The sequence below is a fragment of the Triturus cristatus genome, chromosome 9 (assembly GCF_964204655.1).
Source record: "Triturus cristatus chromosome 9, aTriCri1.1, whole genome shotgun sequence".
Classification (NCBI taxonomy): domain Eukaryota; kingdom Metazoa; phylum Chordata; class Amphibia; order Caudata; family Salamandridae; genus Triturus; species Triturus cristatus.
This window is the reverse complement of record NC_140592.1, coordinates 270,018,145-270,036,639: the sequence shown is the minus strand read 5'-3', so window position 1 is coordinate 270,036,639 and position 18,495 is coordinate 270,018,145. Positions and strand designations below refer to the sequence as shown.

General features: G+C 42.5%; 1 protein-coding gene across 2 annotated transcripts in view; it reads right to left on the bottom strand.

Moving 5' to 3' along the window:
• ATRIP (ATR interacting protein) overlaps positions 1-18,495 on the bottom strand; it is a 277,614-nt gene that overhangs the window by 118,490 nt on the left and 140,629 nt on the right. For both annotated transcript variants that reach the window (XM_085624893.1, XM_085624892.1), the window contains exons 10-11: positions 17,410-17,552; positions 8,484-8,575 (exon numbers count right to left, since the gene is read on the bottom strand). In XM_085624893.1, the coding sequence (XP_085481019.1) occupies positions 8,484-8,575; positions 17,410-17,552 (235 nt within the window). The remainder of the gene's footprint in view (positions 1-8,483; positions 8,576-17,409; positions 17,553-18,495) is intronic.

Genomic DNA, 18,495 nt, shown 5'->3' with positions numbered 1-18,495 from the left:
TTTCCATCGACTTTTCCCCCAGAAACATCGGTAGTGCCTCGCTTAATTTGGTGTGGGATGCATATAAGGCCACTCTAAGAGGGACCCTGCACGGATTAATTTCAGGAATTAATAGAGAGGAGACCAAAGCCTTAAAAGATCTAGAAGGGAGAATCGGCCAGCTAGATTCTGCCTGGTTATCCCTCTCCTATGATCCTGAGCAAGCCCGACTGATTTCATTAGACCTTGATAATGCGAGACAGGATTATAGGGTGAAGCTGGACAATAAACGTAGGGCACAGTGGGAAGCATCTCGTATGGAGAATTTTGAATATGGGGAGAAAGCTGGGGCTTTGTTGGCCTGGAAGGCTAGACTTGATCGATCTAAAAATAATATTAAAGAACTGGTAGTAAATAATGAAGGAGAGATCTCAAATAGAGTTGAGGACATGCAAACTTGTCTGCTATCTCTGTTTTCTGATTTATATAGGGAGGGGTCTGCTCCAACCCTTGAAGCAATAAGAGCTTGGCTAGGGGATAAACAGCTCCCAGCGTTATCTTCGGAGGATAAATTATGGTTAGATGCTCCCATTTCCGAAGAAGAAATTCAGGAACAAATTAGGAGATCAAAGAATAAAAAAGCGGCTGGTTCCGATGCAATACCAAGTGAGATTTATAAACTCTTAGCGGACAAACTAGTTCCAACCTTAAAGATAATCTTTAACTCTATTTTTTCGATAGGAGGCAAGATCCCTGCATCATGGAAGGAAGCCATTCTGGTTCTGATTTTGAAGCCAGGTAAAGACCCCACTAAGGCAGATTCATATCGACCGATCTTCCTGCTGAATGCCGATTATAAGATCTTTGTCGGCATTCTAGCGGGGAGATTGGCAAAACTGGCTCCCAAGTTGATCCATCAGGACCAGAAGGGTTTTATGGCCGGAAGACACTTAGATGATCTGACTCATATATTGCTAGGAAATATAGATCTTGCGGTACAAAGACAAGTTCCCATGGCCTTGGTCGCGCTGGACGCGGCCAAGGCCTTTGATAAAGTTTGTTGGATCTACTTGTGGGTTGTCCTTGAGGCGATGGCATTTGGCCCGATCTTTATTGAGACCCTTCAGAGATGTTATCAGGGGGCCTCGGCCCGGATACTCCTGAATGGTGTGCTTACCTCTGTTTTTTACATCCAACGAGGGACTAGGCAGGGCTGTCCGCTTTCCCCATTGTTGTTTAATATTTATATTGAACCGTTGGCCCAAGCGATTAGGCTAAATAATCTAATAGTTCCCTTTCAATCTGGCCCTTACAGCTCGAAATTAGCCCTCTATGCGGACGACCGAGTAGTATATACTGGCAATCCGGAAATCACGATCCCGGTTATAGAGAATCTAGTGGCCTCATTTGGTGCTGTGTCCGGGTATGAAGTAAATAGCTCCAAAACGGAGGTCATGTGCTGGAACATAGACAACTGGAGTGGGAAGGTCTCTGAGCTTAGATACTTGGGAATTACAGTGGTCGCAGATATGGATAGAATCCCGCAAATCAATCTAGATAGAGTTTCCAAGGAAATAGTCCGTCTGTTACAAATGGGGCAATCTTCCTTTGATGATCTTTGGCAAAGTTAACCTTGTAAAGATGGTCATTCTTCCTAAACTCTCTTTTCTATTCTCCACCATTCCGTTGTCATTTTCATTGAAGGGTATTAATAAAATACAGGGTAGGATTGGGAGTTTTATATGGGGCGATAAGGGAGTAAGGCTTTCTTGGAAAAAGCTCAGGCGTAGACTTCTTAAAGGCGGATTGGCTCTCCCAGACTTAAGCCTTTATGCAGCAGCCTTTCATTTTAGGAGCATACGAATGTTGTTGGGGAAGTTGGATGAGTCAAGCTGGGGCAAACTTTTAGCTGAAATGGTGAGAACTGAGGGAGGGGATGTAGGAGAGAATTTTCTCTACAAATTTGGTTCCCCTAGATTTTTCAAGCGGGTTAGACTAAAGATATTGAGGGCTGCTCTAGAGTTATGGTATAAGGTGAGATCGAGTTGGGGGATTGGTTATTTCTCAGACCTGACTCCTATTTGGGATTCTCCTGGCTCACCTCTCTGGCTTAAGGATGCCCTAGCCATCCCAATAAAATGTGCTGGTATCTCTGTCTGGTCAGATCTGCTGGATGGTGAAGGTGTTTTACCCTGGGAATACCTAAGAATCAAGATAGGTCCAGGTTTGTCTAGATTCAAATACCTAAAGATAACTTCTTGGTTTGGGGTGGAAAAGGAGAAGGACGAGATAAAAGGAAATGGGGAAATCGAGAGATTGTGTCAGCAAGGGCCCCTAAAGAAGGAGATTTCGGTCTGGTACAATCTTCTTCAAGCGGCAGATGACATTAAAATACCCAAGGCGATTGAGGTATGGTATTCCTCCAACATGGGCCCCCAAGTCGACGCCCTCTTTGAGCCTTCTTTAAAAACTCTTTATAAATTTATAAAGCCAGCCTGCTTAAAGAAAAATCATTTTTTTGTTATAAATCGACTCTACTACACTCCCTATAAGATCGCTAAGTTTGCCCCCCTCCTAAATGTCCAAGGTGTCATAACCCGTTAGCCAATGATGAGCATATTTTTTTCCAATGTCACAATCTGGAGGCATTCTGGAATGAAGTGGGGTTATCCCTCCGGGACATTTTTAAATCCAAGGTGGAAGTAAATCTCTCTTTGGTGTTTTTTGGAGCCGATGGGCATTTCACTAGCTCCGCCACCGAGCAGGATGAAGGGTTACTAATGTACTTGATATTATTGGCACGGAGAGAGATCTGCAAGAGATGGAAGGATCCACTCCCCCGAAAAGAGAGGATTGGCTGAATGCGGCATTTAGTATGGCTAGGCTGGAGTATGAGCGCTCTGTGGACAAGGTCTTAAGTATCTGGCACCCTTTAATGTGTTGGGGTCGCTCGTTGAGCTTGTTACCATCAGGCCTATGATTACACCATATCCCTGAGAAACATCAGAAGGGATGGGTCTGGTGATCCCAAGGAAGCGCGGTAAGCCACTGGGCCTCCCCTCGTTCCATCCTTATTTGTTGGCTATTAAATCCGCTGCCACTTGATCAGGTGAGATGAGGACAAAAAAAAATGTAAAAAAGAAAGAAAAAAAAAAAGGAGGTCAACTTGAAATGCTCTACCAGTATGCAATGGCTTAGTGGTCTCAGGTGGAGGAAAGGCCAGCTTTCTTTGAGATGTGAGAAAGGCAGCTGCACAGCTTGTATAGCAGCCTTGCTGAGAAGTGCTTACACCACCTCTTCCATCAGCCTTTAATGTTCCTGACTGATGATATGATGGTGAGGCGCATTGTTTGGTGGTGTGGTGCAAAATTTGGATTTGACTCAACTCTTCTTAAGAACAGTGCAATGAGTGAACTGGCAATTTAATCAATGTAATTATGTAATTCAAAATAAATATTTTTTATGCAAAACAGTAAATCTTTGTCGCTAGTAAACTAGAACTTAAGGCTGCATACATAAGGGAAAGCAGAGTTTATAAATAATTACTATCATAGAGTGTCCATAAGTTTAAAAAAAACTTACTATAGTATCAAGGAACTGCATAGAATAACATCAATTGGCAAAGCTAGTAGTTCACTCCTTCAGGACCTAGTAACTTTGCCAATGGTTTTTAGCTATGCTGCACAGTCTGGCTAAAGAATTACAAAAAAAAAAAAAAACTTGATGCATCCAGATGCACCACTTTGTAGGCTTTGACCTAAAAAATAATGAAAAGAGACTTGGTTTACTCACAGATGTGCCAGAAAATTAATGTAGTCTAATTATATTTATGATTTCGTACAGCTTTAGCTTGAAGCACAGATGAGGTGAATGGATAGGATTAATGACATGACTTTTACACGGCTTGTTATTAAAGTTCAACTTGATACCTTTGTGCCAACCAATGACATTTGTGTCTGTGTGTGTGACACAGAGAGAGAGAGAGAGAGAGAGAGAGAGAGAGAGAGAGAGAGAGATAAATGTTTGTGCATTAGAGCTCTGTTGTGAGGGGAAAGTGCACATTCTGGTGACAGTAAGCAGTTCTTCCTGTGATTCGCCGCATTGTAAGTCTCTGACTGGAAATCTGTGTGACTCTCTCAAGGAGCAACACGTCTTGAGGCTGTAAATGTCAGCACACAAGAACCATGTTAGGAGGCAGTGAGTCCCGAGCCCCCAGTGCAGATTTTAGGAGAAGCTTTAGACTCTGGCCCACACACACACCCTGGAGGTCTGCAGTGAGCAGCACAGCACAGCATCACTGTTCCTGTCTTTAACATATTAACAATTGTATGGAGTGCTGTGCATTTACAAGGCTGCTGTGTGTGTATCAGCAAGAATACTGGGCAATGAATAGTGGTGAAGCAATACATTATTAACAGGGTAACTAGAAGTCACTGTGGTTATGGTGGAAGCAACCAGGGGAGGGGGAGCAGAAGAAACGTGGAGTGCATGGATGAAGTGTGGAGAAGCAACTGGAGAGAGAGCAACGTGGAGAGTGTAAGAGATAAGTACATGGACGAGGCAGAGGAATATATAGAGCAGCCTTGGCCACAAAGCACACGACCAAGAGAGAGCAATATGGGCATAGGTGGGGAGACAGAAGCACAGGGACGAGCTAGTGACATGGAATGCGGGGTGGACAGAAAGAGCAACTCACAGCGCTGGGGGAAAGGAGGATACAAGGGAGACGACTGGAAAACAAGTGCACTCGCATGGAGTGCTTATAAAAAAAAAAAAAAGAAATTACAAAAATAGGAGTTCCTGAAAAGCAAGTACTTGTGACAGAATAGAGGGAGCCAATCAGAGAGATGGTAAACAGGCTATGCTCCATGCGAAGGCTGGATGGGTTAAAACCAATAAAGCCAGAGAGCACCGAAAGCAACCAAACCTGAGTGACAAAACCACAATGGTAAGCAATAGGCATTCCTAGGTAAGCATGCAGCATGTCCCCAATATATCTTTAAAACAAGACAGCTGTGCTGTCTGGTAGGCTTCGACCTAAAAATCACAGAGACCTAAGTTTGACCAGCTAGAAAAGGAGGAGTCAATCTCAGCCTTCATAACAAATATTACATATTTTCAAACTGTCATTCAACAAGTCCTGATAGCAATAATCCAATTTCCTTATTCAACATGGACTTGAGCCACCTGTAAACATGTTGATAACTATTGCTGGTTTCAGTAAGCGTTCCTCCGTGGCCTCAATTAAATCAATGCCTGTCAGCAAAACCATCCATTTAATTTTTCAGATTGTCAAGAAACTGGCTTATAGAGACCTGAATACTAATTAGAGTGGGCATTTTACTAGCAGATGGTCTGTGTACAAAATGAATTTTACCGGAAAAGGGCCCGATTCAAAAACTACATATTGCAGTAATTCAAAATGCAATTCACAAACATACAAGTGCAAATATGCACCTCTGCCTCTCCCATCTTTTCTAAGAGGAGATTACACATATAAGTTTACTAGCAAGTGGTAAATGTGGGAGGGACCAGAGGTGTGGGTGGAAAAGAGGGCATACTTACTACTAAATAGGTGAGGTTAAAGGAGGTGCAGGGAGAGACTTACAGGAGAATAAGAAGGGGTTTAGGGAGGTTAAGAGAGGGGTGGGACATGCCCCCACTCGCAAAAGAGTAAGCCAATTCCGAATCACAAACTGCACTTCAAAGTTAATACAGCTAAAAAGGAGCCAAAACAAAAGTTAACAAAACAGAAGTTTAAACTTCAGAAAAATTATTTTAATTTAAAATATTCAAAATAATTAAATGATAAATTTAAATTAAGTTACTAGTGTACCATTTTTTTTGCCTTTAAAAAGAATTATAGGAGGTCGCCCTGTTGTAAAGTATAAGAAAAACGAAAAAGTTTATTCAGCGTTTAAAAAATATTTTAAAGTAAATATTAATGTAAATTAATTTTAGGTGTTTAATTTAAATCTAGAACAAAACCAAAGTGCTACAACACTATTAACTTAAATGTAATATTTAATTCATTCAAATATATTAAATTATCATCATGGTTTTGAAGATTATAAAAATTCCAAAATAAAACATTTAATATGTATTGTAACTTTAATTGCACTTATATAGCTCTTACTGCCCCTGACGAGGCATTGAAACACTTTACGCCTGACAGTATGCGGATACGGAACCAAAGGTCAGTGCTTACTACAGTGTTACTGGTTACTGTTAGTGAATATTAGCTATTTAATGAGATAAGTCTTGGATGATCACAGTAACCATTCCATGCATTCATTTCAGGTTTTTTTGGGTAGATTAAAACAGGAGTCCTGTGTAATCATTAGTGGGGGATGTGAAGTCAGGTGGATGGTTAATGGGGAGAGTAGACGAGCTAGAAAATATTAGGTTTTAATAGAATGCAGGGGTATGGCTTTCGAAGACGGAGTGACTGTAAAAATTACAAGATGGTATATATAGAATAAATTTAAATCAATTAAAAAAATACAATTATATTATTAAATGGTTATAAAAAAATTGTATCAGAATTTATTCTGTTTTTAAATTCTTTTTAGTTATTATATATATATATATATATATATATATATATATATATATATATATATATATATACACATACACATATACATACCTACCTATACACAGACACACACACGCATTTTAAAAGTTGAAATACATTTACTTAATTTAACATTACAAATGGATTCTAATTTAAGTCCCTGCTGCCATTATTTTCTATGGAAGGGTGTTGCGGTATCAGTGGTTGCAGATGTGTGGTGCTGGCCTTCCTACTGCTCCTTTTCATATTAACTTACACTTGTAAATTTGGCTCTACCCCCTGTTTCAGAGGATGGAGACAGGCAGGTCCACACTTTTGAGTAACTTTATATTTGTAAAGAGTGAATAGGTAAAAGTAGTAAAGTTACTCAAAAGTGTAAGAGTAAACTTCCACGTTTAACTTACTCACAGGTGCACTTTATCTTTGTGAATATCCTCGAAAGAGTTGAACAAAGAAGGAAAGGATGAAATCATATCTAAGGCATCTATCAAGTGTGAAACATACAGAATAAACATGAACAGAGCACAGGTTGACAATAATATCAGAGTGTCTGTGTTCTTTGTTTAAACAAGCCATTACCAACATATCAGTATGCAACAGCATAACAGCCAACAAACTTTGGTATATCCCAAAGTTCCTATTGTGATTTATACCAAGAAAGGATGAAGTGCAATCACTAAACTAATAACACAAATTAGAAAATCATTGTTTGGGTGCCTCCCATACTAAAATGTGGAGTACCTAGACAATTCTTTCTAGGGCTTTTAAAATGCTTTGCCATTATAAGTGAGGTAAACAAACTTCATTGGGGGCTTGTATAAAATTTTGCACTTTCGTAAACATTTACAAAACATTCATTAGCACAGCATGTTGTCAAACCAAGAGTCGAGTCTCAAGGATACATTATAATAAAATACTGACAAATACAAGAGAACAGCAATAAAATAAACAATTCAAAGCTAAGTCAATCCCAGCCAGAACACAACTTACAGGAAAAGGGTGGTCAGAGATCTGAAACACATCTTAACACTGGTCAGACAGGTGGCAGTCTGCAGAAGTGCTAAATAAGTTTCAAAAGTTCTGACTAATGAGTTGAAGATGAGCGATCTGGAACGACATAGAAGAGTAGCAAAAAAGACTGATACAAAAGTAGCATGACATTAATTTTGTATATAATGCAAAGCAAATTAAGTGGATTAAGTGCATGTATATTGTGTGAATGAGTTTGAAGCAGGTGAATCAACATAGTCATGTTTCCTACTCTGATTCTGGGGATATATTTTGGAGCAATGTAAAGGTTTCTGAGCTGGATCTATATATGAAAAACTTAACTAGATTATTCCATAAATTACTCACTAAATTGGTCTATAGTTCGTGAACGTAAGATGGTTACAGTAATATGCTACCGTGTGTCACACACCACTATACAGGACATTAATAAAGCTCAGCACTGATTGGTGCGCAGGTCAAAGAGGGGCATGAAAACTTCACAATGTAATTAAGTAATTCTGATTTAGTGTATTGGAGAAGTGATCAGTAAGGGGGTAACATCAGAAATAAAACATGGCAATGGACAGGAGAAAACATCGGACAGTAGTATAAAATCATTAATTTGCAGTCAATTCCTGAACTTCTTAATGGAAATGGCAAGTACTGTGTAAACTCTGAAGTGCAGTAATTCCTTTTATCGTGACTGGCACCAGATTACATACGATTTGGCTTTACCAGGAGTCTGGCAAAGTTTGTCTTCTTGCGTGTCTCTTGAAATTACGACAAGGAAGAGATTGGTCATAAAGAACATTAGACATTTACGTTTCAAGTGTAGGTACTAAGATTAACCTGTGAACTATCAGAACTTTCACTACCACTTCAAAAGAGAAACATACATTAATAGCAGATTTAAAAATAAAGTTAGGTTGGGAATTACCTCTTCTTCTAACAAAAGCCACAGCTTCTCAGATGCCAGTTTGTCCGGACGTAAAGTGATGTATGTATACAGTGCAAGCAGGACACAGGTTTCTATAAAGAAAACAAAGACAAAATGATTTACTGTGTATTAACAGAAAAGCTAAATTATTGAAAAAATGCAAACACCGTAACCCTTGCACAAATACATTGCTTAAACAAGCATTTGCAATGCAATAGGTCTCGCATTTACACGAGTTTAAGCTATTGGCATTGTAAATGAAATGCCTTTTAGTTGTGTTTTAAAAACGAAAGCAAAAATAAAAGGCATTGTCATTTGCAATGTCAATAGCTCTAACACGCGTAAATGCGAGACCTATTGCATTGCATAGCCAATAGGTCTCGCCTTTGGGACCTTAAAAGTGTTTAGCCATGCAACAGTTAATGTTGTTGCACCAAGGATATTGTGCTGGATAACAAAACACTTATAAAGTCCCAAAGGCGAGTCCTATTTGCTATGCCAATGCTTGTTTAGCTATGTTGTAATGTAGCAGAGCATGGCTGAAAATAAGTTAAAAACAAAAACGCATGTTGTCATTTTCTTTTTTTATGGAATAAACATGCTTTCATTCCAGGCAGATGCACTTTCAGTTGGGTAAAGTATATTTGCTTCGTAAAAACTGTGTATTGCTGGAGTAATCCATTCTTTATTTGTAGTAATCAATTAAGACCCTCCGTAGATCAGACAGCAAGAGTAGCAGAGAGCCTCCTTGTAACATGGAGCTGCTGGAGTCCCTGATTTGGACATACTAGCAGAGCAGTGTGTACCAAAAAGAGGCGCAGGCATCACTTGATCTCTTGCCTACTCTTTATCTTCGGAGTCTTGGTCTGGCTTTAAATAGTAACATGGCCTCGCACAGTGCTCTCCGACTCCAGGGCGCTAGAACTGACATTTGAGAAGATGTGGCTGTGATCATTAGGCCCACGTGGAGATGTGGACGAGATGTGTGTGCAAGTGACTGTGATGCCAGCAAGCAGGCACGGCTCTAGAATATTTTCTTTGGGAGGGCCATAAAGAAGCATGGGTGGGACTTGAAGGTGAGTGGGTACTGCCCAAAAAACAACAAAGTATTTAATCGATCTGATATTTTGGGTATTGTCATCTGTCCGCGTTTTTAACACAATAATCACCACACAAAGAGCTACATACTTCGCTTTCTCTGATGTGCTTCCGGCTCTGGGGGAGGGGAGGGATGCTGCTTTTCAAATCTTTAAGATGCAGAACTTGGCCCACACTCTAGAAGCGGGCCTGTCAGCAAGGGTGATCCCGGTGTCATTTATGATTAATATGATGCTAGTGTGAATGACTGTGACGTTATTGAGTGTTAAGAAGACTGCAAGTGTGATTGTGATGTCATGGTGTTAGTATGATGTCAGCAAGGGGGGAGTCGATGATATAATTGAGGGTTTCGTTGATGCTGCAAGGGAAGATGCCTATGATCTGTGTGTGTGTGTGTGTGTGTGTGTGTGTGTGTGTGTGGGGGGGGGGGGGGGGGGGGTTATTATTCCATTGAGTGTGGTTATGATCACAGCAGGGGTGATGGCTATACCAGCATTAATTATGATGCCACCAAGGGTGGCCATTGTGTCAATGAGTACTGTGATTCTAGCAAGGTGGCTATGATGGCACTGCGGGTTATTATTGTCTCAGTAAAGGTCAGTATAATGTCCCTGAGGGGCGTTATGATGTCATTGGGGCTGTTATGCTGTCAGCTAGGGTGATTTTATGATGCTAGAATGGGTGAATGCGACTTCATGAATGGTTTTATGCTGTCACTAAGGGTCATTATAATATGAACGAGAGGGTTATAATGGCAGTCATCGCGACAATGGCGTCAATGAGGGTGACAAATATTTTTTAAAGGGCGGATGTGATGTCAGTGAACATGGCTATGATGTTAGTGAGGGAGTATATGAAACCAGCGAGGGTCCATTAGGGTGATGCCTACGAGAGTGAGCGCCTTCATGAAGTAGGGATAAAAGGTGTCAGTGAGGTCGAAAGGTGTCTAGTCTCTGCTGGTGGGTCGATGTTCGACACTGCAAACCATTGTTCCACAGGCTGACAGGTGCGATGAGGCTGAAAGCTATAGGACTGAGGCTGCCTTACGTCAGACGAGAGAGCCGTGTAACGCCTTGGTGCTGATGGGCGAGGTGGATGGTAAGATTTGGGAGTGAGAGGCACGGTGAGTTGTAAGATGTGGGAGTGAGGTTAGAGGCCTGGTGAGAGGGGAGATCTGAGTGAGGCCTTAAGTGTCCTCCGCACCTGGACGCACCTCTGGAAATGAAGCCGGGGGCCTGGCTCTGCCGGCGTTGGGGAAGAGGAGCAGGTGGCACAGGAGACAGAAGACAGGGTCTCCGCCTCGAGCTGAAATAACAATGTCTAATTGGGGTCCTCGGCGCACACCATCTGAGGAGTGTCAGCGCCATCACAGTTGTGGGCAGAAGAAACAGGGCAGCAGGCAGGGCAGGAGGTGTGTGAGGGCAGAGAAGCGGAGAGAGACGGAGTCTGAGGGGTGGAGAAAAGAAGGGAAGAGCGAGATCCGCAGGGAGACGGAGCCGGAGACTATTGAACAAGCACAGCGCATGTGCTGTGAACGGACCAAAAATGTGGTTTTTCATTTCTTCTCAAAAGAAATAAGATATTAATGGATGCAGACAAGAAACTGTGGTGATATATTTTTTACACATTTACTCTCACACAGTGCCAAATCCCACTTCTGACGATCTGCTAGCTGGGAGCCCGTGGTTTACGATTAGAGCATGTTTTGGATTAACACACCAGAACAAGGAGCAGAGAAGCATGCGCTCTGGAAGAGCAGCTCAGCGGGGGCAAGAAGCGCTAGATGGCAATAAAAAACAAGAGGAATTAAAGGAAAGGAAAGCGGGAGAGTGGACAAAAAGAAAACAAGCACGCGAGTGGTGCCTGCGCGCGCCTCGCGCTAAAAGTAAAAAAAAAAAAAAAAAACTGAGGCGGCACATGTGGCGAGTGGCGAGCGATGCCCTTAATGAGCCATGACGAGAGAGGAAAGCTAGATGGCGGCTCTGCGCGTAACTGTGCTTGTAACCGCAAGCTTTAGGCCACAAGCAAAAGAGTGTGGTGAGCTTTTTAAAGCCTACTTACTAAAAGTGTCGCCAGAACAGCGCATGCGCTGGGTCAGGCGAAACCTAAAAAGACCTGATCATACATTTTCCCAGTTAGAACTATATAGTCAGGTTAAATTTATGTAATATCACAGTTCAAAAGTAACTCTGCATGCCACCCCTCAGCTTCCAAAAGCAACTTGTGCTGGGGTGGCGATGCGCCTAAAACCCCTCATTGTCCCCTTCTGGCATGCAGCAGCATCCCCCCATTGGTGAGTTTGAAACATCACTTGGCCACCGATTGGCCAGGTATTTTTCACACCACCCTTTGCACACGCTCTTGTCAGGGAAAGGGGAGTGGGGGAGACTCCCCCCCCCCCCCCCCTTTGTTGTTTGGCGTGCTAGAGCGGCCCAAACCGGCTTTTTTCAGGTCCCTGTTGGCTGTATGGCGGCGGCCCGTGATGCCCGCTTTGGGGACGGCCTTTGTTAATCACAGTTCAAACAACAACTGACACAGTTTTACTTCATACATTGTAATCATGGCTAATGCTCATCACAATTCACATACAGTGGGCTAAGTGTGCTTATTCTCTTATTAAAACTATTTTAGTGTTAAAATCACTTTTCTCTTTGGGTTACAGCACTTCACCAGTTGTTCTGTGTGAATTTCCAATGTAAATACTGGACTTTATTTCAGCTTAAAAAAGTCAAATGCACAAACACACATCAGCAAATGATGAACATTTAAGTATATCTGTAACACTGTGCTTAAAAGAACCCCTTCACTTTTATTACATTTTCACAAACCAACACTGATAACTGCATCATCAAACCATGAAAAGTAACAAACCCCTTTTCCTCATAGAAAAAGAAGGTCAAAAATATGGACAAAGAATAAAACATTTAACCTGCCTCTAAAGCAATCCACTAGTTTTAAATAAAAGAACAGAATTACTTTACATCCGTACAACAGTTATGGTCTAAAGTAAGAAACTCCAAGCAGCACACCCTTAATAACAAGAATTAAAAGAATGGGAGTATCCATCAAAGAACACTGAATACTGGTCTCACTTTAATGGGATTAATTAAGAGTAACCAAGCAACCTATCAAAATATATCTCCATTAGTAAGGGTATTAAAGGAAGAAATACTGAAGATAATACCAAACACACATTTCCAAAAACCACACACCCACGAGAACCCAGAAATCCTGTTGTTGGGACGGAAAAGTCATCTGCATGGTAAAGATGTGTACCCCTGCCCCAAGAGCCCAATTGTATCATTGTCTGGATCCCTAAGGCTGATTTTGTTTTCTGCCATAGAAGAACATGGGTCATGTGTGTGTGCTGTGGCATAGGCATGTCTCATGGATTGCATTCTTGTTGGACTATGAGGGGTGCACACAGCACTACACTTATAGTGGTGGAAGGCTACTGCCTTCACAAGGAGTTAAACAGTACACGTGCGGCGGTGGCAGCATACAGTGTGATGATTAGTAGTGACCAGGTCCTTTTTACCCTATGTCACTGGATGAGGCCTACAGGATCGCTCACCTTTTTAAAGGTTCCGCTGCTGTGTGTTCAACTCACCCTTGGCCAACATCAGATCGACGTAGAAGTGCCTTGTGGTGAAAATGTGCTCAGCACATGTAACCGTGCAAGACAAACTACACAGAGGGTGCAGAGTGGAACAGTGTGCACATGGTAAATGTGTGTGCATTGACAGAGGGTGCTTAAGGTAACATATGCTGGTGCAGTACAGAGACTGTAGTATTGAACTGTGTGCTCAGACGGAGTGCGAGTGCTGCATGTGGAAATGCTGGTGACAGCAAGGTACATGGGCACAACAGAACTAGACAGTGGAGTGTGCTGTGAATGTATGCTGATTGCAGAAATGCCAGCACTGATAGATTACAAGGATACCTTAAGTGCCATTTTGGGAAGTTCAGGTCTGCCTGGTGAAAACATGAAGAGTAGAGGAATCTCCTCTGACAGAATTGAATATTGGTGCATTCCTGTAAGCTGGATGGGGCAAGCACAGAGTGAGGGTGAGCTAAGTTCTCCCTGTGCAATTTCAAAGGGCTCTTTGATTCAGTGACATCACAAGGAAAGGGCCTGGACACATCTCAGAAAGAGGGGGATGGGGCTGATAAGGGAATCATAAAGGGTAGGGCTGAGGGCCCAGGATTAAACTTTGATGCGCAGATGTCTGTGGCAGAGTTCCAGGCATGAACTCTGGCCATTCCCCTGAATCATGTCGTTGGTTAATCACCTTCAGAGTCCTGCCTGCTGTGACAGACATCTTTTCCAAGGAAGCACGAGGGGGGAGATGTCCATATCAAAGAAGCAAAACCCCAAAATAAAACTTCAAAGATTTGGACCCTAAATCACATTTTATGCCTGGAAAAGAACTATTAGTAGGGGAGGTTTATAATTCTCGGATGTAAGTAATTGAGATTGAAAGTTAATTGATAGAATGACCTCTGTCAATGTTGAACCAAATGTCAATAAAGAAACATGTTAAAAGAAAGGTAGACCCCATACCATGTCATCTGCCGAGTAGCTAGTAAGGCTGCATACGGAGAGAAAGCTCTGCAAGACTTCTGCCTGTGACCTGGACTATGTGCCTAGCCTGCTAGTCTCCCTGCTGGGTGAGGGAACATCAACCAAGGAAAGCAAGGTCACCTGCCCTGAAGTCTGGAGCACCAGTACCTGCCTGCTCACCAAGACTGGTGTGCATGTGAGGGAGAGGAGCGTGTTGGAGGAAGCAAGATCCAGAGTGGAGTCAAGACGTGTGGGGCTCCTGAACAAGGTGTTAGGAGCTGTGCCGCACCGATCGGGCCACTGCCTGTGTGCCCCGCTGCGAAGTTTGGCGACCCCTTATGCCAGGAGGGGCAGCTGTGCACCAAGGACAGTGCCACACTGATTGGGCCATGCCAGTGTGCAGAGCTGTGGAAGCTGGCGACTCCGTATGCCAGGAGGGGCCAATGTGTGCCAGAAGCTGTTCCGCATCGATCAGGCCAACGCCTGTGTGAGGGAAGTTGCCTTGACCCTGTGTGCCAGGGTAAGCAGCGGAGGAGGCAACCGGAGGCCAGCGTGATTGGACAATGAAGTTCATTAGAGTGACCCCTGTAAGCCGGGTGAAGCCACTCGAAGTGCTGAGGCCGGAGGTCCAGGTCGTTGCTCGTGACCCAAATTGCTGCTACAACCAAGACAAGGGAGGGTTTGTATCCAAAGAAGCCTGAGGACAGAGGAGTGTCTGTCGGAGCCAGGAGACTGCCCCATGCCAGAGAGAGAACAAGACTTACTAAGTATGCCTGGAGTTGGAGCAACTCGGATCACCAGAACGCTGGTAAGCGTGGTACAGGGAAGAGAGACAGCGACTACCAGAGCTACACATGTGAGCGCTTGCTGCCAAACTTCGCCGATCCGGGCCAGGACTGCACTTCATCGCATCCAGGATTCATACCACAAGAGCGGGTACGCTGAGAACTGGGCCTACCAGGGTCCGGGGGATATACCGCCTTTGGTTTTTGCAACCCTGCTTGAACTCCAAGTGACTACACCTTATTTACCAAGAGGGGGAAACCCTAGATGTTTCTGCATGTGAGTGGGGAAATACCAGTACACCCGTTAGATGGGAACGTGGTAGCCCGGTGACGGCCTAACAACTACTCGTGTGCCTACCTCAAGCGAGGGACTGCGTTATTGTTTACTGAATGTGGTTTACCGTTGCAAATGTAGAATTAGAATTAAAATACCTTTTTTTATACAAAATAAGTATATGACTGGACATTGATTTATTGTGTGAGCTTTGTGCCTGTTGAGTAACGAGTCGTGTTCACTGACCTGTATCTACACTTCCCACTGAGGAAGCCTTGACTGCTCGCACTACGTTACCTAACAGAGTTAAATGAAGCAGGGGGTGCTTGGCCCAGTTGATGGTGATTCATATGGGGTGGGCACCGGGACATAAGGAGTAAACGGCCTCAACCACCTCGGTTGTGCCCAGTAACCCCTGCTGACCCCTTGGCCCTCTGAATGGGGTTCTGACACCTCTGTATTAACCAGTTCTCTTCTTTTTGTTAAAAAAATAAGATATGATTTGTACACAGCATTCTACCTTTTTTTTAAATGAATAAATAAGCCTGCTCAATGACAATCAACTTACAAGCCTTTGTCAAACCTAGCCAAAAAACAGAGTACTACTTATTAGTGGTATTCCTTCCTGCATTCGTATTCCAATATTATCGATTCTCAAAAAGAAGGTTAAAAGTTTATTTTTAATTTATAAACAGCAACAAATGTTAAATCCAGTGTACCATACACAAAAATGTTTTAGAGTAAGGTCTGATAATGGAAATTCTCGACAATACATTTTCACTTGTTAAAAATATGCTAACTTTTCTACAGAGAAGATGAATGGTCTAAATCTTTTCATGTTCAGACAGACAAGTGCAGTGGGGCTTCCTTCTTATTCTGGACACTGAGGACTGGTTCAGATGTTCTGCCTGAATTTACTGAGGAGCCCCTGTTTGCCATATTGCTTTCCAACTACCAGGACATGAGCTTTGACATTTCAGTGTGCTACAATTGGTTTCTTAATTTTCTTTGTCCGGGGGTTTAAAAAACTCACGCTCTTATTTAATTTAATTTTCCAGTTGAGTCTAGTGTTTATTTCTGCTATGGACCTAATTGTGGTCTATAACAGCTTGTTAGTATGCCTTACCCCCCCCTCAAACTACTTTGTACATTTCTGAATGATATTAATTTATAAATGTGACATATGCAGACTGTACCCATTTCATAGGACTTTGTAAAGGGATGACATGTAATGTGCACTAGACCTTCCCAAAAATGAACAGATTCCATGCATGATGTTTTTCTAGGGCTGTGGAGATGTCCTCACGTATTGTTTCGGAATAAGGCATTCTGTCTTTAGAGTTTTGATCAATCATATGTTTTATTCCAAGGTACCGACTTTTGTTTTTCGAAGTCACAAGCTCTCATTTTTGCTCAATTGCAAAAAAAGTACTTTGTGCGGAACATTACCTTCCTTGGATTTTTCATGGGCATGTGTTCATGGATTCTTTATGGATTCCATGGCTAATCAAATACAATCTGCCACACAAAACCAGATAAATTAAATCCCTCACCTGATTCAACCTGGCTCCAAGATAGCATCTGCATATTTAGGTTCCAATTGCAGTTGGGGGTCTGGTCAGGACTATATGAGGTACTTCTCTTTTGGAAATTGGGGATGCCCCCTTTTCAGTTTTACCACTCACGTCTGGATTTCTTCTTGAGCATCTATAACTAGTTATTTTACCAAATGTAAGATGGAAATTTGCTTTCTTTCACGTGGGTTAATTGTTATACTTCTCCATTGATACATATGATGACGTAGACAGATTATGTGAAAATGGTCTGGGACTTATGAGTAATTTCATTAATCCGAGTTAAAGTCTTCCCCATCACATTTTTGGGATTCCCGCTTTACCAACCACTACGGGCTTGGGTATAATATATTACAGTTTCATAATGGTTCTGCTGGGGTGCACTCACAACATAATACCTTATGGTGTTACGTTGTCCTATTCAAATGTAGTCCTACAATGATCATTTATTTGTTTAGCAGACTGTGGACTACTGGAAAAAAATGCCTACCACAACACATCTGACCAGTGTGGCAACTACTTTGCTAATGCTGTGTTTTCATTCCCTGCTCAGTTATGGCAATTTATATAAGAAACAGTTATTTTTTTTAAAATCAAAATGAACATAGCTCACTATAAGGAACATTTATACCTGAAGAAGAACAAAGCTGCGAAGCGAACGGTTGATGTTCTGCAAAAACAGCCAGCAGTCGTACAGTCAAATGGGCAGCAGACAGCGGTGCCTCAGGACACAAACACCTTAGCAGCATTGGACTAGTGAGAAAACTCTGGAAACTAAACAAAGAAGATACAAATGTCACTTTAAACTTTGTTAACTGCATAGGTGTTAATACAACCAATTGTTTTCAAAGGATTTGTATTTGCACAATTCCAAACACCGTCTTTAGTGCTTGGGGGAGGGTGCAGAGCAATATAAGAGCTCTTATTTTCCAAAAGATATTTTCAGCATTTGCTGTCAAGCGTCTGCTGACAAAGCCAGACACATTCAACATTTCCCTTTCTTAGCTCTACTAGACTGACACCAAAGCTGTTCCTAGACACTGCGCATGCTAGAACTATTTTGGATGACGTGCAAAGAAGTAAAACTGCTGCCCCTAGAGTGTTGGGAAGGAGAGATATTAATTTTAGAAAGGCTGTTTTATTAGACAATAAGCAAGTCACACCTATGGGTCAATAAAGCAGGGCCTCCGATAGGAGGGGACAGTACCAGAAAGAGAAGATGGAGGGCAAGTCAAATTGGACTCAGGTAGGATAGAGGGGAGTTGCGGAGAATACCACAGCAAAGAGGGCATCAATGGAGACAGGCCAAGGGACATGGCAAGAGAGAAGGGACAAAGAAGCAGCTTGCTCTCAGCAAGCATAAGCTCTATCCAACCACATGGGTACTATTATCTGGCACACACATAGTAACACTCAAGTCCTAGCACCTGCGTTCAGGTTATTTCTCCGCTCAACGCTTATTGTAGATGGTGACATGTAAACAATGGGTAGTGGAATGGGGGGGGGGGGGGGAGGTAAATGAAATGAAGACAGGTAAATGAGACACACTGAGGGGAGAGAGGGCCAGGGAAAGAGGAGCAGGGAGCAGAATGAGATGCAGGCAATTGGGCAGGGAGAGAAAAGGGCCACAGGAGCAAACAATTTCATCCTTGCAAGCACTATGCAGCAGCTGCTCGGAGCATCACTTACGCATGCATACTCCAGTTCAGAAAAAAAG